Below are 23,853 nucleotides of genomic sequence, written 5' to 3'. Positions count from 1 at the left end.
GTACATTAGCTCCGAAAGAAACTTTTGACAACGACTCGCTTTGCTCTAGTGCTTCAAGGACATGCTGGACTCTTCCACAAAACATAGTATCGCTTCCCGAGACGTGTAGGTTCTTTAGACATTTGCTTTGTGGCAGAAACGCGAATAATGCGATCCACTTCCGCGGACTCCACAAGCCGTAAGGAAGGGCGAGCTCTTCCAACGTCTTGTTCTCTACCAGCGCCTTCACGCAGCGTTCGAAAGTGGATTCTGGTATTCTGACACTCCATAGCCACTTCCCGTCAATGGTCAGCTTCGTGAGGGCGTCGCTTTCCGTGAGAATTCGCGACAGGTACTCCACGCATCTTTCATTGTGGAGAATAGAATCAATGCGCAGCGTCGAAAGCCTCCTGTTGGGTAGGATGACCTCCCCGAGAAGCATTGTGTTGAAAGTCGCGTCACGAATTGACCAACTCTCCCGCAATCTGGTGGTCTTAGCGTTCTCCGCAGTCACGCCCGTCTCGTTTGCTTCGGCGCTGTAGAAACTCAGGTCGAGAAATTTGAGGCTCGAGTTCGCAGCGAGTGCCTCGAAGAATCTCTTCGCGGGCTCTGCGTCGAGAAAGACCTCTTCCAGCGTTAGCGAAGTCAGGCAACTTGTTGTTGGCAGAAGTGTCTCGAGCGAGGCAACCAGCGCGTCCGTGCGCCTCCAGGAGATGCGACATTCGGTTTCTCTCAGACTCGTCAGGCAAGGTAGGGTGGCTGCGAAATGTGTGTCTGAGGTGAGTCCAATAAACTGTAGCTTTATCCTGTTCAGCGCGGACTGTTGAGGCAGGATTTCCCAGAAGGTCGGGCCATGTCTGTCTATGGCAAGGAAGTCGGGGTCAAGACCTACGACGCAGACGTGGGTCCTGAGTAACCATCGAAGAAACGCAATCGCCTTGTGCGATTCGAAGTCTGTTGGGCACGTCAGCATTGGCTCGCATTCGTTAAGGCTCGCGACGGTGAGCAAACCGTGGGTTCCTGGAAGTTCGCGCAGCTGTAGGTAGGCATTGAAGAGCAACTCGTTGCAAATGCGGAGATGGTCGTTTATCTGGCACGCTTGGTCGTCAGAAGCAGGGCACGCCGGTCGGTAATGGTCCGCGTCTCCACGATCAGAGTTAGGGGTATCACTGCTCTCTACGCAGCCACCAACGAGCGATGGATCTTTTTCTACGGAAGGGGCTGCCATTGTGTTCACGTGAATGGCCGCGAGCTCAAACGGTCCCCTATTCCTCAGCTCAGAAGGAAGACTACTTTGCGTTAGGCGAGTCCTCGTGCTATCGTTAGGTAATCGTTGACGCAGTATCCATAAGCACTGGAAATGCGTGCAGCTCTGCGAGAGGAAGGCGCTTTGTGCCTGCTTACCCGTGCGGCTCGTCCAAGGAGGTTTAAAGAGAAATTTCTTGGTCTTCGCAGGACACAAAGCGCATCGCGGAGACTACGACTCCAAGCGCTAAACAGGTCAGCCGCTGATGATCACGATTATTATTCTGATTATGGTGATGATGATGGCGCCATACTATGCGTCGTACTCGCACTGGGAGATTGTCTTGTCTTGTATCCCAGACAGTGGCGCATACCCACTATGGGGGATTGGCCAAGAAGCAGGCGGTTTTTCGTATACTTATAAGTAAAGCCTAGATTTAAATAGTGGAGCGTGGGGATATAGAACTGTAATTTAGACGTGTAATAAAAATGTTGTTAAGAATTTTGATAAAATAAGGTAACGTAATTAAGTAAATGGAATAACATAAATTATTGATAATTTTAGAAATTCAGCAAGGTACTCTTTTTGTCTCTAATAAAATTGTAAACTGCAAGAAAAGTATCCCTGTGGTTGGATCCCAGTGACGTCGCCCCAAAAGAAAGGATGGTTGGCGAGGTTGTTGCTGTTGTCGTTATTGTCCTGAGTGGCCATGGCACATACCCACAGTGGGGGATTGGCCATCAATCAGGTGCTTAAATGAGGTGCAAAAAATAATAAGGGAGTTAACAAGTTGAAAATTGGAGTTTAATAGTGATCGTTCTGTGTTCGGAGAAAAGAAAATAATCCTAAGAAAACCGGGTATACAATAATAATTATCATAATAGATAAGAACTAAAAGAAAGCTATGGTGTGGAGGGAGAACGATCAGTCTAACATGGAAATCGATTGGTCTCAATGAGGTAATTTCCGATTGCCAAGCACACGTTTCTGTGACTGAACCCAATAATGGAGGCTCCAAAAGATAGGATCACAGGCACTGCTAAATTTAGACCAATAGTGCGAAGCGGGATTTCGAGTAGTCGAGGTTGGCCAGGGATCTCCTTCTTCTTCGTCTACTTCTTCTTTCTAGGAATTATGGCACCTACCCACTAGGAGACGATTTACCATGGTTCGCAATGGAAACACAACATTAAGTCCTTGCTTCCTAGTTTCTTATTGATCAGTACTACGTATATTTGAATAACAGTCGGTTGTATTCTCGTAACGAGAAGTCGCCGTATGAAGCTGGTATTGTACTGCCTATCGGTCATTCAAGCAGCTCGAAGCACCCCTCAAAGGGAACCAGTCAGACAGGGTTGTTGCCTCTGCCGGTACTGCAGTAACGTCTAGCGGTAATTCTGCAGGCGCGCGAGAGGCCGTGTCCAAGCGGAATGAGACTCTACCAGGGAGAATTCCTGGGTTAATGCGCGACCTCAGAGGGATCAATAGAACTCAAACTGAGTGACTCTAGCTCGATAGACGAGGAAATGAAAACAGGAAACAAGAAATGATAATGCACTCGAGCGCCTCTACTTCGAATGTCTCTGCAACGAAATGGCATCGACAACGAAGGAACAATCATTGTCCCAGTTCCATTGTGAAGTGCATGGTGTGCTACCTTTATAGTGGAGTGACCTGCATAACCAATGAATTTACAGGCTGCGAGCACTTTGTTATAAAGGTGTTCGACTGTGTGCCCCCCCCCGATACTCCGCCTACTTTACAGATGCCAACAGGAACAATAGCAGACATATCAACAACGGCATGGAGCCCTTCATTTAATTTCAGTTGGAAATGGAGGTGGTCGAATGCAATTTTTTTATGGGTGGAATACGAATAGTAAGTATTGAATATAAAATCGAATATTGAATAGTGAAGCGCCAGACGCACACAGTTACAACGGGAATATTATTTCGGTTTTATGTGCCACATCTTTACTGACAAGTGCAAGAAAGACGACTATCAATTCAGAAATTATCACTTTAAAGACAAGATCACTCATATTCATGAAGAAAACTGCATGGATAGCCTCTGCAAATGTTAAAAGCTTGGTTGCAAACAAGCGTTTCTAGGATCTATGGCTACCCTGGCTATAAAAAAACAAAAAAACATACCGTAAATAAATGGTTACCGATAACAAGTGAGAACTGTGTGGAAAAGAAATAATAAACGGTGCTGGAAGTTTCTTGCGCCGCAAGCACATGCCTACGGGCCCGTCGAAATGAAAACATGAACGGTTGTGGCTCAAAACGTAAAACCGCTGCTTGACTAGATTTCCAAAAATTAAATGAAATACTTCGATCAGAAAGCACAGTTTGTCTTATAGGCTTGCACCATGAAACAGAAAGCAAAGCTTGCATCAGCCATTTGTTATCTGTACTGCTTCCAACACCTGTGCCGCTGTTTCGCTTCTTATAATTCTCGATAATTTGTTTAGCTGAAAGAGAACTGTAGCAAGTCTGTAACGACAGGTTGACGCGAAATATTCGGCGAGTTGTGAGTATCTCAATATACCGAATACTTCCGTTCCGAATGCCAGTACGACTAGTTGGTGAGTAATAATAAATTCTAGGGATGTTCGAATATTCGTATCCTTCGAACAACGAATCTAACACTGTCCTATTCGATTAGGTCTTCGGATCGAATAGTCACTGTTCGTAAATGCGAATATTTTCCGAATACTTTTCTATTATTTCAAAACATCAAGTGCTCCCAATGAAACATATAACTGGAGCAAACGTAGAGCAAATTTTCGGCTTCGCGGGGACAGTATAGACTTAATACATGAGAACTTGCGTATTGGAGCTGGGCACGTCATTTGGGAACCCAAACTTTCTGGACTGAACAGCGATCACTTGCCGTCTCTGAAGAACCCTGCGCACGCGAAGACACTACTCGTTTGTTCCTAATACTCCATCAGTGGTTTTAATAAACAACGCTTCATAAAGTGCTATGTAATGCCAGAAACTTGCTGACTTTAAGTGCTCTGAGATGTGAACATCGTTTTATGTTAATTGCGATACAGGCTGTTAATTATTCGAAAACTATTCGATTCTCCTTACTTCTGGCACTATTCTATTCGTAATCGATTCGGTCTCAAAAATCACTGTTCGCACGCTCGGAATTAAATTCTTAGTCCGAACTTCGAATAGTCGACCTGCTCAACCTCGAAATGATACGCCATTCACGATGCGCTCCGTTGCTGCCGACGACGACAAACTAAGTTTGACACCGAGGAATAAACGAAATAATAAACGGATTACTCGCAATAGCGCCGATTGTATCCGAAAACGTCGTTAATAGTCCTAAATTCGCTGACCTTTCGTGTATTTTCACGGTTTGCATACTAGAATGTCACTCTAGCTACAGTTAGTCACGTTACAACATTATATGTAAACTTTGCTACATTACGTTGTCTCACGGTTTATTTTATCTCTGGCCACTCTGTGTAATTACTGTCCTCACGGCAAACCTCCGTTCGATGGAAAGCGCCCGGCAAGTGCCTGGAGGTTGGCGGCCGCCACATTTCAGTTAGCCGTGGCCATGTACTGATAGCTATAGGCCTGTTCGCCAACCCTAGCAGGTCCTGAGGTTAATATTCTACAACTCACACCCTTACACGTGAAAGGGTGTAAGAGTGCGAGTTATATGCCGATTTACACCCTTGTTCATTTTTAAGGGTGTAAATTAGTTTTCACGCTACAAGACACCAGTGCAAATATCACGCACTTCCCACAGTGCGGGCTTTCCTGTATGCTTCGCCTTACCCTCACTCTGTGCATCAATCCCGCCCATGCACGGCGGATGACGCAACCTCCTTGAGGGGTCAGCTGACTGGGCGAAAAACGGATGCGAGTGGCCATGCGAAACTCCGGAGTAGTAGGCAAAGTGTACTCCGCTTTGACAAAGGAATTATGCTTTCGAAGGCGCGTATTTAGTTGAGGGGAAAAATATTTCGGTACCGTCTTGTTGTTTCATTGCGTCGTTTAGTAAAAGACAAAGCCAGTCACTGTATGATGCCAGTTAAGGTGGGTATAAATGCCACGACACATTGACGCTATTGAAGTACATGGGCTCGTGTTTATGCAAGTTTATCCTTTCACAGCAAACAGGTGACTGGCTGGAATTCACAAACTGAGGTTAACAAAACGATAAAGAACATTTTGCAGGGAACTTCGGCCTGTTTGCAATAAAGGAAATGACAAAAAGGAAGAAGTTTGTGGCAGCGCAAATGTAACTATTTGCAATGAACTTAATGATAATAACGATGGAAAACTTCGTACAGCGATTAGGTACATATCTACTATGAAGTCGCAGGCAAAAAAAGAATAATGGAAGGACATTTGCGGAGAAATTATACTAGATAGCCTTTAAATATTTTTATGAACTTTGAGAATCGCCCGCGGACGATAGCGCAACAGCACGCTTCAAGTGTGTAAGGACGACAGACGATCTAACAAGCGTCACTGCTGCTGTGATCTTTACTAAAGCAGGCGGCTATAGTGTGAAAGGTGGCCTGTTCGTTCATCCAATGAGAGGAGTGGAGAGCATCTCGAACATTCAAACTGCAAATATTACGCCGAGTGGGGTCTCTACTTTTTTGATAACATTTCGGTGGTCGCAAGTGCATGCTTGCTCTTCGCTTGTGGAAGAATGAACTTCTCCCGTGATTCCCATTTCTAGTCATCGACACAGGAGTTCGACGTGGCCAACTGATATAGGCATGGCGTTTTGAAGCACTTTCTACAAGGCCATAATGAGAAAAGCGTGGTCAGTACACAAGTTTCCTGCCTCGCCTGTAGGCGCGTATTGCAGTGAACATGCGCTGCTAGAGAACGTGCCTAAAACGAAGAAGGCACGGAATTTCAAATTAGTTTTTTTTTCTCTGCCTAAAACAAAAAAAAATACTTCGATTAAACGTTTTGAAACATTCAGTTTGAGTGCCCTTAAATGAAATACTTCGCAAACATTGTTCTGTTAATACTTTCGCAAACGTGTTGCATCAGAACGCCGACCCCGTCGGGAACAAAACATAACGCCTTGCCTTTGCGCCTTCTATTACGGCGATACACGGCCCTGTGACAACGCCTGCGCATGCGCTGTAACACCGCCGTCTGCGCAGATGGAGCCTTGTTGGTGCACCCGCGGTGATGGCGTATCAGACAACGCGCTCCGCTAAAAGTACTAACTCTTTCGCATGAGGCAGTTTCGGCAAATGGCTCCCCCGTCGCGAGTTAAAAAAAATATATCATAGCCAATGACAACACATGGTACCTATCGTTCTGAGGTCATTTTAGCATTCGTCAATTGCTAAAGTTAGATGAATGACAAAGTGAATGACAAAGTGAATGACAATGACAAGATGAATGACAATTGCTAAAGTTAGATGACAGATGAATTATAGGCACGCGGGTAGACGCACATAGATGTCCAAGAACCGAGAAATTGATATGCGCTCCATGAGCGATCTGTCAAGAGTATGCTTTATTACATTTACCAGCACATTGCCGGTCCTATTCCTGTGAGTCGATGCTATCTAGCATTCAAATTCTAGGCAACAGCGGGAATATTCTTGCAAGGAGATGAAGCAAGCTTGCCATATTAAAAAGAATGAGATGAGCTGTATAAGTGACACCACCGTCTTGCAGTGTAGCAAAGAGCAAAAGAAAGTTGTTTAGAAAAACTGCTATAATCACTGCATGCTTGGCCAGGTTCGCATCTTCCATTTCTATCTTTCTGTCTCCTCCTTCCTGAAGAGTAGGCAGGCGTTGTGCCCTTCCCGGTGGCGGTTGCCAGTCTGCTCCTCGCTTTCCCTTTCCTGCCACGTGCATTTATGTTTTCAAAACAAATAATATAAAATAAAAATAATGAACCATTCCACACTTTGAAGGTGGATTACCAGCGAAGCTGGGGACGTATTCTGAAGCGACGCACATTCGGCAATAGTATCACCGTCAGGAGCGTGCTGATGGGCTGGTTGAGCAAAATCGGATGGCGTAGCGCTCAGCCAGCCAATCGGCTTATACGGTTTTGCTAAACCAACCAATCAGCGAGGGCCGATGGCGAAGGCGTGGCCAAGGCGATAATATTGCCGAAAGTTATCGTTTCAGAATACGGCCTCTGTTTAGCACACGACACAGAAGTGACACGGTATTTTGAACAAACCTACGAACACGTTTACTGTCCTTGTTCTGCATGGACAGACATCAGGAGCCCTTCGAAGCTTTTGATCCACGGCATTCATTTTTACCATGTCTAATGAGATGTGAAGTTGTGTGCTTTCTTGAGGCCGGAAGATTTCACATCGTCGAAGCTAAGGTACTGCCTAATCGTGGCCCAGCAGTCACTGTTCAAGTCCTGCAACTGCATGCCACTGTCCTCAACAGCCGGCGTGCATGTCACTTGCTCCTTGACGACGCGGGTCAGACGCCTGTAGTCGCGGAGTCCTTCGACGCTCCTGAGCCGACTTCTGACCATCCTGGCCATTTCGTGCGCGGCGATGCCCTTCCTGTCGGCGAGCTCTCGCAGTAGGGCCGGATGCCGAGACAGCTCCTCCAATGCGGCGGCGTTGTACCCGTGTGCGATAAATGTTGGGTAGTGTAAACAAAAACAGCGATACCTGCTTCCGATAAAGCCGGCGAATCATTGGACAGCATATAGATAGCTACTTGTAAAGTTCTAAATTAAGTAGTTAGGAGACGGTGTAAGAATAATATGATGGATGGATGGATGGATGGATGGATGGATGTAATAAACGCCGACTTTTGAACGGGGCAGTGGGTTACGCCACGAAGGTCTTGCTATTAGACTACATAATGTCCTACCTAGGTTAAAAAAGAAAAAACAAACGCACGATGAATTTCCATAACCAAATTTTCTGAACCCTTATTTTGAACTTTGTTCTCCGTTTTTTGTCGTTTCTCTACTTCCACCAATCTTCCGATCGATACTGATCTCTATTGCTGACATGTTTACTTTTTCCCTGCTGTCTCTGAACCCAAGGGCTTCAAGGAAGCCAGAGATTCCTAAATCGACCGCTGGACAGATATCTTCACGTTTCAATAGAACATGCTCCATCGTTTCCCTAGCCTTAGCGCAGCAAACATATGCTTCTTCGTTCTTATATCTCGCTTTATAGGTGCGTGTTCTAAGGCATCCCAATCTCGCTTCGAAAGGTAATGAGCTTCCCTTGGAGTTATCAAATTTTTAAGATATTAGTCAGACGTTGATATTAAAGATATTAGCCAGACGTTGCAAGTCACTGTGCTTGTTAGCTAGCAACACAATGTCGTCGGCATAAAATAAACCTAGAAGTTTCTGCTCTACTATTGTGCCCTCCTGTTTGTATGAGAGATTAAACCCGATATTACTTCCTTCTAGCCCTTTCTCCATCCATACCATGTACGTCACAAACAGCAGTGAGAATAAAGGGCACCCCTGCATCAGTCCCTTTGCTGTCTAATAGATGGTCCCTTGTTGATATCAACTTCCTCCTGGCTCCCCATACCTTCCCATTCAACGTAAACGGTATTTTCTAGGTAAATCTCTCTCAAAAGCTGTAGACAATCATCGCCTAGGCCTTCCGCTTTCAGAATATCCTACAAAATGTTGCGGTGTACGTTGTCGTGCGCTCCTGTAGTGTGTAAAAAGGTCACATATAACGGTCTGCATGAGAGATGTGTGAACGGCGCCCGTTCCAACATACCGGTATTGCGCGTGCTTCAGGCAGTTTCCGTTAGATGGCGCGCTCGTGTTGGGGCCATTAGAGTCACTGGAAAAAAATTCAGAGTACCGCATTCGTTTTCCCCGCGCCGCCGACGCGTTCATTGGCCCAACCGTACCACGTGACTTTGGGGTGCCATATACCTTCCAAGCGCCGGGCAGGCCTGCTGAGTTAGAGCACAGGCAGCGCAGGTTCCCTACGTTTTTTTTTTGTCTTCCGATTGTCGCGCTCGCGTTTGACTGCAAGGAAATCATGCCTGGCTGCTGCGCCTTCGGATGCAGCAACCGGGCCGAGTCTGGAAAGACTTTTTTCTCGATTCCGACCGGGAAAAATGACCGAGAGCGTCGTTCTGCGTGGTTACACAGAATCGGCTGGGATAACTTCAAGCCTACAAAAAACACCTGCGTGTGCGAGGTATAAGTACACCTTGCTTGTGCTTTTCGGCACTGTTTTAGAAGATATTTAAGCGAAGTGTACGCGGTGTTAGCGACGCTACGAAAATAGGAGTTCATTGCAAGGATCGTTCGCGTCTTGCACGCTTGACGCGAGTACACGTGTACGCGCTTGTTGCTCAACACACGCGGTTATTCCGTGGTCGTGGCACGCGAACGCACACTTGTGGCACGAGAATTCCGCGTCCTCACGTGCACCAGGTACTCGCATGATTTCTCCGCGCACGTGAACGCGCTCTCGCCTCGAGTCACTCAACTCATATGGCACTTGTTTTTCGCAGACCGTGACGATCGCAGTCAATAAAAACATGGCCAGTGCATGTCGTGCGTCCACATAACGGCCGCTTTCTGGTAGAAAAATAGAAATGGGTTAAATGTTAGCAATCCTTGAAGCTGCGTGTTTGCGGCCACATGCACGTTTACATCCCAATTGAGCTATTTTAATTGTCTCACTGCGTAAACTTCTAAACCTTTATAACGTATTCTTCGTCTCTTTAGTTGGGCCTTTCAACTTATTATTACAGCAATCTTCCATGTTTTTCTTGTTTCACATGTCTGAAACAGGGCTTCATTCAAAAAGAGCCCTGGGAGCCTCCTTGGGCAGCCCAGCGTTAGGGTGACCAGCATCACACTTCTAACTATACAACAAACATTTGCAGGACCACTTTTGTGCTGAAGACTTTGAGAAGCCTAGAGTCTATGGGCATTCCACTTATCCTTTTCTCATTTATACATACGCATTTTGAGGTTAAAACCAACGGCCAGGTGATATTCCCAACACATGCTTCAAATGTTGAGCTTGTAAGCCGAGCACATGCAATGAACTGAAGTCAGCATACATATTACGTTTTATGTTGAAATGCTACGGTGCATACCCAAATTTAAAAAAATTATGGCGTTTTACGTGTCGAAACCACTTTCTGATTATGAGGCACGCCGTAGTGGAGGACTCCGGAAATTTCGACCACCTGGGGTTCTTTAACGTGCACCTACATCTAAGTAAACGAGTGTTTTCGCATTTCGCCCCCATCGAAATGCGGCCGCCGTGGCCAGGATTCGATCCCGCGACCTCGTGCTCAGCAGCCTAGCCCCATAGCCACTGAGCAACCACAGCGGGTCGGTGCATATTCATATAATGTGCTCAATGCATAGCAAGAAATACAAAACAACAGAACACCCATTAGCTTTAGTTTCACTCTTTCACTATGCATATTACATAAACCGCTCTAAAAGCACAAGAATTTTATACATCGCCCATCTAACTTAGAAAAAAAGTGCTGCGTCACCAGCGGGCGTTCCTGCCTTTCTTTTTTTTACACAGGTACCAAATCTTGGCAGTCTAAGAAAACAGTCATAAATAAGTTGAGAAGAGTAGCCACTCACGGAACGCACTAGACAGCCGCGTTCATAAATCGCAATGTAGCAAACTCTCGCTCATTATCAGTGTACAGAAGTACATATACGTAGCTGTAATCACGCAAATGGCCTATATTGGCCTTCCACAAGATTTAGTGCGCAAAATTGTCATCGAAGTTGCTTTTTACACCTGCTGTGCACAGATCGTCTTACGATCACGGCCAAACACCGCTGCGCACACGGCAATCGCATGCGTGTCGTGCGTGTACGGCGGATGAAGCAGCAGCACCTAGATTAGATCTAGGTGGTGTTGGACGAAGTCGCCCGGCAGAGTCGAGAACGCGCGGTATTCGATTACAAACTAAATTAAATGTATCCAGTTTAGCTTGTGAAATTATACAATGAACGTACGTGCCTGTGACACTGTCAGGTGTTAGTTTAGTCATGCTTGGAAACATTCAATAGAAGCCGGCGGTGGCCCACGATGTTCATGCCCAAAAACACAAGCTTGCCTCATTGCGGCCCTAAGTGATGAAATGTTTGCTTCGTAGCTCGCTCCGCGGAAGGGAAAAAAACGCGTGCATAGGCTCCCGATAACAGCGCTAAGCTGCTGCCCACAATCGTAGCACAGTTCCACCAGTAAACGCGATTGGTGTGCAAAACAATCGCCGGCTGCATTACTTCGCACAAAATAACATGTTTATTTTCGTTCTTAGCAACAATTATCTCCGGGCACAAAGTATTTGTACTTGAGTAAACACTCAACCCGATGCGTCACCGAATATCAAGCTCTTTCAACACGGCGGCCTTCACGCGACGCAGTCGGCTTGGAAGGTATCTGGCGGTGGCCGCTCAGTGTTGCCAGTCAAATCCCGACCTTCGCGGTACTCTGAAATTTTTTCCAGTTACTCTACCCGAAAACGGTCAGCGAAAATGGCCGTTAGGCTCCGAAGGCGTCGCACTCGAGCGCACTCCTTTGGAGTTCGGAGCGCGCTAACTTAACGCGCCCAATGAATGTGGCGCACAAACGGCAAACCGCATGAGTGAACTTAGCTCTAATGATGACGGTGCAAACTTCACCACGCGCACCGTTCTTTGCGTTTCGTTTGACGCCGATAGCATTATGGTTTCGGCGAACTGTGCGACAATACTCGCCGTAAACTGCAATATTCTAGCTACTGTTCTTTTCTCCCTCTCAAATATAAGAACCAGAAGAGAAAAATTATCTCACTAGAGGGGGATCGCTCAGTGTGGCCTAAAAACATGTGCGCGCCTGTCGGTGGTGATGACAGGACAGCGCGCACAATACCTTCACTAATGCACGGGCCATGTTGACGTTTCGAGCTACTCAGAGAGGACGTAGAAGCCTTGTGATCCAATCAGAGCTGACAAGATGGCGAGTGGTCGAATTTGACAGCGGACAAAAGAGCATTCCAGTAGCGTTAAATTATAGCATGTAGTGTCCAATAGGCTCGCTACGCGCTCTGCTGTTCACGTTTCATTTGATGCTGATAGTAGATGTCCAAAATAATGTAAATAAGCCTTTGTGTGCCTCCATTTTTTCTTTCATTTTACTGAATGGATTCCACACAACCTTTATATTTTACTTTGTATAAAAAAAGTGAAAAAAAAATTTGGGGGTTTTACGTGCCAAAACCACGATATGGTTATGAGGCACACTGTAGTGGGGGGCTTCAGAAATTTCAGAGTTTCACGGTTATATTAACTCTATGGGAAATTTGGGCCAACTGGGGGTTCTTTAACGTGCACCTAAATCTAAGTATACACAGGTGTTTTTGCATTTCGCCCCCATCAAAATTCGTTATACTTTGTGCAGAAATGAGAAAATATTCAACAAACTATTCAAACGCAGTTTTTCATTTCATTTATTGAACCCTCGGGCCAGGCATTAAAGAGGGGAGTGGTTACAAAACAAAAAGACATAGATACAATGAATATTACAGAACAAGTATTATCATCCTCCTGTTATACAATGTAAGCTAGTGCAGAACGAAAATGCTGGTTATGAATTATGTCGGCGATATCCGCGGGAAGGCGGTTCCATTCACGTGATGTACGAGGCAAGAAAGACTGAAATGCAGTTTTAGTGTTACGTGATTGAATGCCGACTTTGTGACGATAATCAATGCAATTTGACACGTGTTTGGGGGACGAAATTAGGGAATCGCGTAGCATGGGGTGATTGTATAGTTTATGAAAAAGGCTCAAACGAATTATCTGCCGGCGGGATGCTAAAAGGGGTAAAGAAAGATTAGCTTTCATGCTTGTTACACTTGCGGTACGGTTAAAGTTAGACAGGATAAAACGAGCAGCGTTATTTTGAACCAGCTCAAGTAAAGTTATCAGTTTTTCGTGATGCGGATCCCATATCGCGGTGGCATATTCCAGATTAGAACGTATTAGTGTTTTATAAAGCAATAATTTCAAAGACGGAGTTTTGAAAAAGTTACGACGCACGTAGCCCGACATGCGGTTAGCTTTGTTAGTAATGTACTCAATATGGCGCGTCCAGTTAAGGTCAGCAGAAATATGAACACCCAGGTATTTATATGAAGTAACCGATTCTAACGCTACGTTATTTAGGCAGTACACAGGCGGAGTTGGCACTTCTTGATATTCACATAATTTTGCACTTATTAGTATTAAGTTCCATAAGCCATTCATTACTCCAAAGAGAAATGTTAGAGAGGTCACGCTGAAGAATGTTAGCATCGTCGGAGGATTTTATTTCGCGGAAAACAACACAGTCGTCAGCAAACAAAAGAATGTTAGATGCTGCAATAGAAGGGAGATCCATTGATGTAAATAAGAAATAAAAGGGGCCCAAGCACTCGCCCTTGTGGCACGCCCGAGTAAACTTTGCTGAAAGACGAGTTAAAATTATTAGCGTAAACGAACTGCGATCGGATAAGAAGAAAGTATTCAATCCCTTTCAAAACAATGTAGCCGATATTCAGTTGGGTTAGCTTTAAAAATAATAAGCGGTGACATACCTTGTCGAATGCTTTCGAGTAATCTAGGAAAATGCAGTCAGCTTCTGATGTGCGATCTAAAATATGGTGAAGTTTGATAGTGAAGCTGGCAAGTTGTGTTTCGCAAGAAAATGACCTACGAAAGTCACGCTGTGCGGGTGTAAAAAATGGATTAGACTCGAGAAAGTTCACAAGGTTAGTGAAGAAGACATGTTCTAAATAATAGTTTGCAACAAGTACTAGTGAGCGAGATGGGGCGATAATTCGTAGGGAATGTTCTATTTCCTGATTTGAATAAAGTTTTTTGTTAAATGTTCAATTCGAATTGGAAGTTGTGCTATTCAAACGCCTCTAGTAAACAACGATATTGTTTTTAACCCCTTAAGTGTTTTTATTTTGACCAAAAGTCACCTTATTTTGCTTTTCTTATTGCTTATCTTCAAACTTTATTCCATCGAGAACCCTTCTAGAGGTTTATCTACCAATTCGCTTCATGTTGGAAGTATGAAAACGCTGCACTGCATTGGGCAAGTCAATGTTTCACAGCCAAATAAATGAAAGCAGTCTTGAATAAATACTGGGAACTTCAATTGCAATATTGAGCTGCCTAGTCTGACAGACCAAGTAGTCCGAACCAATGCCTAGATCAAGTTTGTACGGCTGCTGCAGATGTGTAGAAATGGGGAAATTTACCAGCTGGAACCGAGTAGACCCTGTCTGCTATATACATGCCGGTGCCCTCAAGAACCAATGTGGCCGAGACTCCGCGTGCAGGTGGTCGAGAGGCCAGACCCCCATTATCGGGGCGCTTCAAGCGTATTTCTGTTGGCTCGAGTGATCTTGGTTAAGACTACAGCCGCCGTATTCCCGGCATTCAAAAGTTGGGGGGGATAATGGCCTACTTCCCCCCACCCTTCCGGTAGGCGTATTTACAATTGCTAGTAGGTACAGCGGCGCGTGGCACCTGCGGAGACGACGGACGTTTGCGCGCATGCGCGAATAAGAGCGGTTGCGAGAGGAAATGTGGGGACTTTTGCTCCTTGAATATACGACCCTGCCTAGGCACTACGGAGGAGTTTCTTAGCGCGTGTTGTATGCGCTTGTCCCTAGGCGCGCCGGCAGAAATCGCGGGGCGCGGTAATACTGAACCTAGCATGGCAAGTTCGCGGCTCGACGTAATTATATTTATTCAATCGTTCTGTTTGTTAACTAAAACAACGTGTCACTATTTCGCATTATTAGCGTAGCCTCCAGGACACCAAAGCGGCAGCAGGGACATCAAAGCTAGAAGCCGGACTGGTCTGTGGGTTGGGGCTCGCAGGCTGTCCGCTGTCGCGGACAGCCAAATTTTTATGCAAGCACCCCCTGGCACGCTTCGACCTCCGCGGCCCCAATCCACGGGCCGCTTGGGTGCCCCGGAGATCCTGCGCCGCCTGCTTTAATATAACCTCAGGTGCTCTCCTGAGGCCTCGGTTTGCCGGTTACATGTGCCCTCCTAGAGCAGTGCGTGTAAAAAATGCAATCTAGCTATCGTCGCGACTAACAAAGTGACCCGCGACTTATGCAACACCAGTCAGAACCTTGCCCCTTCAGAGACAGCGATCACCAAATGCCGTGCCTACTGTCCGTGCCTACTGCCTCACCGCGCGGGCAGTCAGCGGCGGAGCGTAAACAAACTCTACCCCCCTCCGCCATGCCGGCACGCCTAGGGACAAACGCACGCTACACGCGCAAAAGAAACTTCTCCACCGTAGTGCCTAGGCAGAGTCACATATTCAAGGAGCAAATGCACCCAGATTTTCTCTCGCACCCGCTCTTACTCGCGCCTGCGCAGAAACATCGAGCGCCGTCAAAAGCGCCACGCCGCGCTGGAGCCACTAGCAATTGTAAAAACGCTTCCGGCAGATACGCCTATGGCACCAGCTCTGTTAGCAACGGCTCAACATGCTTCTAGTCTAGTTGAGGGTGAGCGTCACGCAATTGTAGCAGTTCCACCCATACACTGCGCGAAAGAAAAAGATTAAGAGACATTGACGCGTGCGCAGCCCTGTTTCTATGCACCCTAGTCATATGCTGCGTTCGCTGTCATGAGTACTCGAATGCAGCTAATTACCGAGCATGAGAAACCCAGGACACGAAAAACGTAAAGTTCCGTACAGCCTTGTTTATTTGTCGTAAAAAAACAATCGCTGCGCAATCATGAAGTTCACACGCGCAGCCGAATGATTTCTGCTTACAGTTCTTTAGTATGCAAAACGCAGTTTTATGTACAGGTTGACCTCTGTGAGCTTTTCCTTCGGAAAGCGAACCGAACAGACCCAAAATAAAGACGTCAAAAGGTTTATCGCAGGCCCACAGTGCAGGAACACAAGACGCACACTGTCGCATAGTTCACCACAACGAAACGAATGCCCACCCGAGCAAGCTTGCTGGGCATGAAGTGTTTTCTATTTAAAGAGGCCATGAAACCAAATTCTCGAGCCCAAATTATGCATTGCATGTTAAACCGTACTGTTACGAACGGTCTGCAAGGGTACCGACCTACAAAATTTTCCCAACCGGCCGCAGCTGCGAGCGTGGCGAGCTTCCCAGAAACGACCATGGAAGCCTTCCCGGCCTTCCCCACCTGCCGCGGAGACTCGTTTTGTAGGGACGACGGTGTGCCGCACAGTGGCGTAGAAGAACATCTCGGACCTCAAAGATTTCGTGGTGTCGACACTACGATGAAAGTGCTGTGCGCGCTGCGTTTTTTTGCCACCGGGAGCTTTCAACAGTGCGTCGGGAATGAAGAAGCGATTGCACTGTCGCAGCCTTCGGTCAACCGGATCATTACAGCCGTCGCCAAGGCCATTACGGTTGTGGGCAAAGAAAAATGATGGGTTAGATTCCCATTCACGGCGCAACAGAAAGCCGCCGTCAGCTGCGCTGGCCCAACACACACGACGCCTTTGCTAGGTAGGGGTGCTCCTCGACAAATGAAACGAGTATTTCGCGCTGCCTCGCTGAAAAATGAGGATCCAGCCGCCTGTCCTTGTGCGACGACATCGTTTCGGTTTCGGTGCGCGAACAAGTCCAAAACGTAAACAAAGCAAGGCAAGTTGTTTGCATAACGTATGGCACACCACCTAGCGACTAAATAATATAACAACACAAATAAAATTACAACTCCCAGTAGCCGTCTGCGCCGCAAGCTCACATTTATTACTGAAAATATATTTGCAAGTGTTCTATACAAACCAATGTTTTTTTTATCAAACCAGCAACATCCTTCAATTGCTATACCGTCCCCCAAGTACAAACAAAAATGATGACGTGATCTTCCGGCAGACCGCCGCTCGTTGATTGGTTCCCCTCACACCGCCCCGTTCCACTCTTTCTCCGAGTGACGTAATCCTGACGTAACAGCCAAAAGGAACCGGTTCCAAAACGAACCGCTACAGAATACGGCCCCTGGTTTCGAATTTTTCATTTATGTTGTCAATTTCTTATTAAAAATTCGCCAAAATTGCAAATCTTCAGAAAACGAAACTATCGTGTTTACAACTCTGTAACTCAGCAAGGAAAAATGATATCAGAATTCTGTGAATTGTTTCTGATAGTACATCTAAAACGGACAAAATTGATATGTTACACATGAACCTAAAGAAATAATATTATGGAAATACGGCTTTTGCAGAACCCTTGTACACATCGTAACCAATTCACGTAAGATACAAATTGGCATACCAAATTTGTCCGCTTTGACTGTTATAATAGATGCCGTTGACAGAACGACGATATCTGTTCTTGATGCAGAGCTATCAGATCGTAAACGTCGTGCTTCTATTCTTTTTGAACTTTCGAATTTTTCGAAATATTTTAAAGAAAATTCAGGCCCTAAATCGAAACTCCACTTCCAACAGACGCTAGAATTTAACTTTCTCTCTCAAATGCAACAAATTTCATTAAAAGCGATCCAGACGTTATCTCAGAAAAGCGTTTCTGTTTTACATGTATTTGCATAGGCCGCGTCGGAGTTGTGCTCGAGCTAAACATTCCTCTTAAATAATTTGTCGAGAGATCAAATATACATGAGTAATAATTGCATCGCCATTGCCAATGGTGCTCCAAACGAATTCTAGAACGCTACGCACCGTCAAAATAAGTAGAATATGTCATTTTTCATAAAAGAATATACTCGTATGTGCCAAAAATTGTGCCCAAAATAACGGATATCAATGCTTCCATTTTGTTTTTGCTATTTAATATGTAAAGAAAATATCACACGAACTTTAGAACTATTCCAGTTCGAAACCAGCAAAGCAGTGTATGCCGCTGATATGAAAAATGTAGAGGCCATGAAATGAACAAGGACAAATCTGTTAATGAAACTGTCATTCAAGAACCGTGTTTACATTCATGTACATATGCAACGGCCAGTGAAAAATCTCGATGACGTTGGCATTCATTCCAATGCATTACGCAAGATCAGCTGTCACCGGCCGTGTATCGTGAGTAATTTCACCGAAATTATAGTCCCAACAGAGAGCACGTATAAAAAGCAGGAGTTCTGCGGAATATACGAGGGCGAGTCAAATGAAAGTGAGCCAATGCGAATATATGACAAACGGGGTACGTTATTTAAAAGTAGCCTCCATAAGAATTTAGACATTTGTCCCATTGACCAAGGAGTCGCGTGATTCCGGTCTCATAAAATTACTTGGGTTGCTACTTTAAAAAGTCTGCAACTGACTCTTTCACGTCATCGTCCGACACGAATCTAGTTCACTTGAGCTGTTCTTTTCGACTGCCCCGAAATGTGGAAGTCGCAAGGCGACATGTCTGAGCTGTATGGCGAATGTTGCAGCGTTTCCCATTTGAACTTTGCCAGTTTTGTATTAAACAGATCAGCAATGGGGGGACGGGCATTCTCGTGGAACAAGATGACCCCATTCGTCAATTTTCCACGTCGTTTGTTCTTGATTGCAACACGCAGCTGTTCCGGCGTTTCACAGTATCGGAAAAAATTGAAAGTCTCTTAAGATTTAGCGAATTCTATCCTCAATGGTCCCTGACGATCGAAAAAAAAAAGTCAACAACACCTTTCCGACAGAAATGACGGCCTTTGCTTTCTTTGGGCGTGGTGAAATCGAATGTTTCCACTGTAAGCTTTGCCGTCATGTTTCAGGCTCGTGATAGTGGCACCATGGTTCGTCCCCGATCACAATTGCAGACAAGAAGTCGCCATCATCATTGTGATACCGGATCAGATGAGTCAAGGCAGCGCCGAACCTCTCCGTCTTCTGGTGGTGGTTCAAAATCTCGGGCATCCATTGCGCACACAAAAGCCGAGAACAGAGATGTTCATGAATTATGGCATGAAGCGAACCTTGACTGATGTTCACACGCGCTGCCAGTTCATCGATGCTTATCCTCCGTTCTTGTCTCATCAGCTCATCAACCTTTGCAATTTTGTTAAGGGCGATTTCACGATGGAATTTAGCCCCGTTTTGGATAGTCTGGGCAATTTTTACATCCTTCTTTGAACCGTGTGCTCCAAAGCTTCACAGTGGCCAATGAAATGCGATGTTCAACGTACACGGCAGCCATACGGCGTCTAATTTCTTTTTAGGAAATACCTTCCGCAGTCAAAAACTTCACGGCACCACGCAATTCAACTTTTGGAGTTTCCATTATGTCACGCAACAATGTTTAACCCATGTGTATGAGAGCATTACAGAACTTTAACCTCACACTTGCGTGTCATTTTTGTAAATGAGACATCCCGCTCTTCTACGCACATGCCTCGCAGATAATGAACCAAACTATTATTGCGCGGGGTGGGTAGGCTCACTTTCATTTGACTCGCCCTGGTACATTAGAGAGTTTTAGAATAGGGGCCCCAAACGTTTTGGGCCCCAAAGAAATAGCGTCGAAGCCACTGCGCATGCGCGAGACGCAAACTGCGTTTGGGTTTTGCATTGGGAACGCTATTTCACAGATTTAGCGTGAGCCCAAATAGCGGTCCCAAAAGCTTTGCGTCAACAAACATGGCGGCACCCATCGAAGCGACGGCTCTAACCTAGCACCAAACTGGGTTTGATTCGCAGTAACGCGTGAAGTTCGCAAGCTAGGAGAAGTGACTGCGGTTATCGCTTTCTGTCAACTAGCGTGTGTTATGAAGATTGATTCATTAGACGCCACTGATTCCGAATTCGAGAGTGGATTCATAGCCTCCTATATTTTTCATGCCCGCGCAATGGTGCCGCTGAGACCGTCCATTGCCCTCTCCTTTCCTCCTCGATTTACGCCTCGGCTCTCCGCGAGAGGCGCTCGCACCCCATACTTCCTAAAATGCTTGCCCTCACATGGCAGACCGAGCTACGCGTCGAGGCCCATCGAAGCACCCTAACCGATCCGTCAAGCAAGAGGTGTGCGATTTCCGTCGTGTTGGTTGCAGGTAAGCGTATGCGTTTTGCAGCAGCAGCATGTTTATATATATATATTTTCTTGAAATATCAGAGATGCATGACCGAACTTGTAAGCAGTGTACACAAATGAAGCGACCATTTGTTTACTAGATTTTCCGCGACCACGTGTTAGTTGTTGGCGTTGTTGCAACGTGTATTGCTTTACTAGTATAAAATCAGTGATTTACGATGCACAGTTCTTAACGTCTTCTTGCGTTACTTTCTTTTTTTATACCCAATCAGTTCTCTATCTGCAGTGTGGAATCGGTTGTGGTGTCCTGCGCCCGACAAGATGCCGCGCTGCTGTGTGCCACGCTGCGAGTCATCCAGTAAACAACGGACGCCGGGCATATCGTTCCACGAAATACCAAGCGATCCGGAACTGTGCGCAAAATGGCTGAAAGTCATTTCTCGTGAAAACTGGGTACCGAATACGACGTCGTGCTATTCGACTGTATGCAGCCGACACTTCAGTTCCTCTGACTTCAAGGAAGGTTGCAAAATTCGGAAACTTAAGAAAGACGCTATTCCCAGCATTTTCGAAGAATATCCGGCGTACTTGCAGCCTCCTAAAAAAAGAGAGAGAAGCTACGCGTCAGTGAAAAAGCGCGAGGCTGCTGCGCTAGCCAACCCACCACCGCCGAAGCGACGAGCAGCCATTGATAACAACCAAATGGAGTCGTGTCCGCATCCGCTCGACGAATTGCCGGTTATCGACGTCGTCTTTGATGATTTGTCACCTGTGGACTGCACCGCTACCGAACCGTTGCCACCCGTGAAAAACGGCGCTAGCGAGCGCTGCATCACCGCGACTTTGCAGATGGACAGAGCAGTGCAGGTGTCCTCACAATTCTCGGTTTCGACAGTGGACAAACGAAAGTGGAGACGCAAAGAACGAGACTTAAACGCGCATATTGAGTGGCTCAAAAATACCGTCGACAATTATACACAAGAAATACAAAAGCTCAAGAAAGAGTGCTTTGTTCATGTATTCCTCCAAGTTGTCGAGAAAGCGAAGGAGAAAGACTTGGCTGCGTCAGTATTAGTAGAACAAGTTAAGAATTTCGGGAAAATTAATCCAACGTGGTCTGATCTGACAGTGCGCCATGCTGTGGTTTTACGTAACCTCTCGACTCGCGCATACGAGCACATAAGGACTACAGGCATTCTCCGGCTGCCCAGTCGAAGCACCCTGGAGCGTTTTATGGGCACATCACGTGGCGAAGTCGGCGTGACGGAACTCGCGAAGCAAAGGCTGTCAACCGAGCTCGCTTCTCATCCCTCATCGCAAGCCAGAGCGTGCTCTTTAATTGTAGACGAAATGCGCGTGAAACAGAGGCTACATTACCATAAACAAAGGGACGCCTTCATCGGTGAAGTATATAGACTATGGTGGGAGCTTTCCTAAGGAAACAACAAATGAGCCTGTGCTAGCCAACTCACTTCTGTGCTTCGTCCTCAACGGCCTTTCAGTTTCGTTTAAAATACCCGTGGCATACTTTTTCACAAGAAATTGCACTGGCCGCGAGCTGCACACGCTCATGCGACACGTCCTGAAGGAAGTTGAAAACATAGGGTTTTTCGTCGTGCACATTGTCACCGACAACCACAACATCATTGTCTTAGCGTTCCAACTTCTATGCAACGGAAGCCTCACGCATTGCATTGAGCACCCAGGAACACCGAATCGAAAGCTTTTCTTAGCATTCGATCCGTGCCACTTGGTCAAAAACGTGCGATCGCAGTTTTTATCGCGTGACATTGGAAAAGGCGGGTAAATAACGGCGAACCACTTGAAGAGCCTCTACAAAATGCAGCAAGGCAGCCTTGTAAAGCCAGTTAGATTTCTAACGAGAAAACACGTGTTCCCCACAAACATCGAAAAAATGAACGTGAAAAGAGCAATCCAAGTTTTGTCTCCTGCCGTGACAGCGGCACTGAAGCTCCTGCAAGAGCAAGCGGGCCACACATGCGACGCAAGTTTCGCGCGTGTCGGACCGACGGTTGAATTCATGGACACCGTGCACCGCTGGTTCATGCTCATGGACGTGAGCAATTGTACCCAGCACATACACCAGAACAATGCCGATTGCAAGCAGTTCGAATCTACAAGCGATGAACGGCTAATCTGGCTTGAAACAAGCTTCCTCGACTACCTGGCCGATCTCAAAAGCCAGTGCCTGGCGAAGAACTTCTTAACCAAGGAGACTTACGAAGGCCTGGTGATGACAACTCGTTCAAATGTTGAGTGCATTCGATATCTTCTTGAAGAGATGCGCTTTCACTTTGTTTCAACGAGGAAAATGTCGTCTGACCCAATCGAGTCGTTTTTTGGCTGGCTGAGGAAGTCAGCAGGTTCAAATGATCAAACGGATGCCCGAGCTGTTCTGTCAGGTATTGAGAAGACTCTGAAGACTGGCATCGCGTCGGCGGCTGGTACGAGCAACGTAATGGCAGCAGAAGGCAGCGATTGCTTGTCAACGCTGCCGCAACAGAAAAACACAAGGGAAGGAACCAGCGAGGAATTCCCTGCAGATGCATGTAGAGAGCTCACAGAGCGACTCAAGCGAGGACAGCCTCTGCTTCCTACTCCAGATGTCGCAGCATTGGCTATGGTCGGCGGCTACTTGGCAAGAGCTGTACAAGAAAATATCAATTGTGAGGAGTGCGTCAGCCTGTTAAAAAAGCCAAACGCCTCGGCGCCCTCGGACTCGCTGATAAAGCACCAAGACCGCGGTGGACTCATCTACCCATCTGGACAACTTTTAGCGGTTCTCTACGCATTAGAGAAATTTATCGACGTTCTTCTCGCAAGAAGAAGGCACATGAATCAGCCTTTGAAGGAGGCTGTGAGTAATGCCGCTGCAATACTCCGCGAGCGCAAAACCTTGATATGCTCGACGCCAGGACACCAAGAGAACCTGCTGCAACTGTTGCTAACAAAGTTTTTTCGCCCAATATTCACAAATTTTGCAATGAAGGCGACAGACAAACACGACACGGCTAAAGTGTTTCAAATGAAACCGCTGTCACGAAGGACCCTCAAACTGTGAGCTATGATCTCACACTTCGGAGCTTTTTGGTGAAGGGCTGGCTCTCCACAACATTTTTTGTGTTGCTTACTTCGAATGCACATTGTGTACGAACATCAATTTAACGTGCGATTATATTTTATAATTCCATGTCAAATACGAACGCCAAACTTGTCTCCACGAGCGCGCGCGTTAGCGGCGGCGTCGCGTCGTCTGCTCTGGGACAGGATGGATGGATGGATGGATGATTGAGGCTCAACCCTTTGAATCGGGCGGCGGCGGCGCGCGCCACCTAGCCTTCAATGGTTCTATATGCATGCATACCTATCTATTTACTCCTTTACTTTTGCGTTGATATTATCCACTAATCAGATAGTCTCCGTTTAGTTATTTCTACCTGTTCAAAGTCTATTCTACTTTCACTGTCTTTAAAACCCAAAGCTTTGAATAGTTCCCCGTTAGATTCAACTGCAGGGTGAAGTTGTTTACAAGCAAGTATCAGGTGTTCAGCCGTTTCCTCCTCCTCTCCACACGCCTCGCACACCAAATCTGTCTCCTGGTATCTGGCTCGGTACGTTTTAGTC

The 23,853-nt window shown here is 46.2% G+C and overlaps 1 protein-coding gene across 1 annotated transcript; it reads left to right on the top strand.

The window, feature by feature from the left end:
- The first annotated feature begins 22,048 nt into the window (after positions 1-22,048).
- LOC142572148 (uncharacterized) lies at positions 22,049-23,290 on the top strand. The gene has a single exon (XM_075681058.1). The coding sequence runs from the start codon at positions 22,049-22,051 to the stop codon at positions 23,288-23,290; it is 1,242 nt and encodes a 413-aa protein (XP_075537173.1).
- Positions 23,291-23,853: the final 563 nt, after the last annotated feature.

The sequence above is a fragment of the Dermacentor variabilis genome, chromosome 1 (genome assembly GCF_050947875.1).
Source record: "Dermacentor variabilis isolate Ectoservices chromosome 1, ASM5094787v1, whole genome shotgun sequence".
NCBI classification, from domain to species: Eukaryota; Metazoa; Arthropoda; class Arachnida; order Ixodida; family Ixodidae; genus Dermacentor; species Dermacentor variabilis.
The sequence above is the reverse complement of the archived record's forward strand: the minus strand, read 5'-3'. Positions and strand labels throughout refer to the sequence as shown.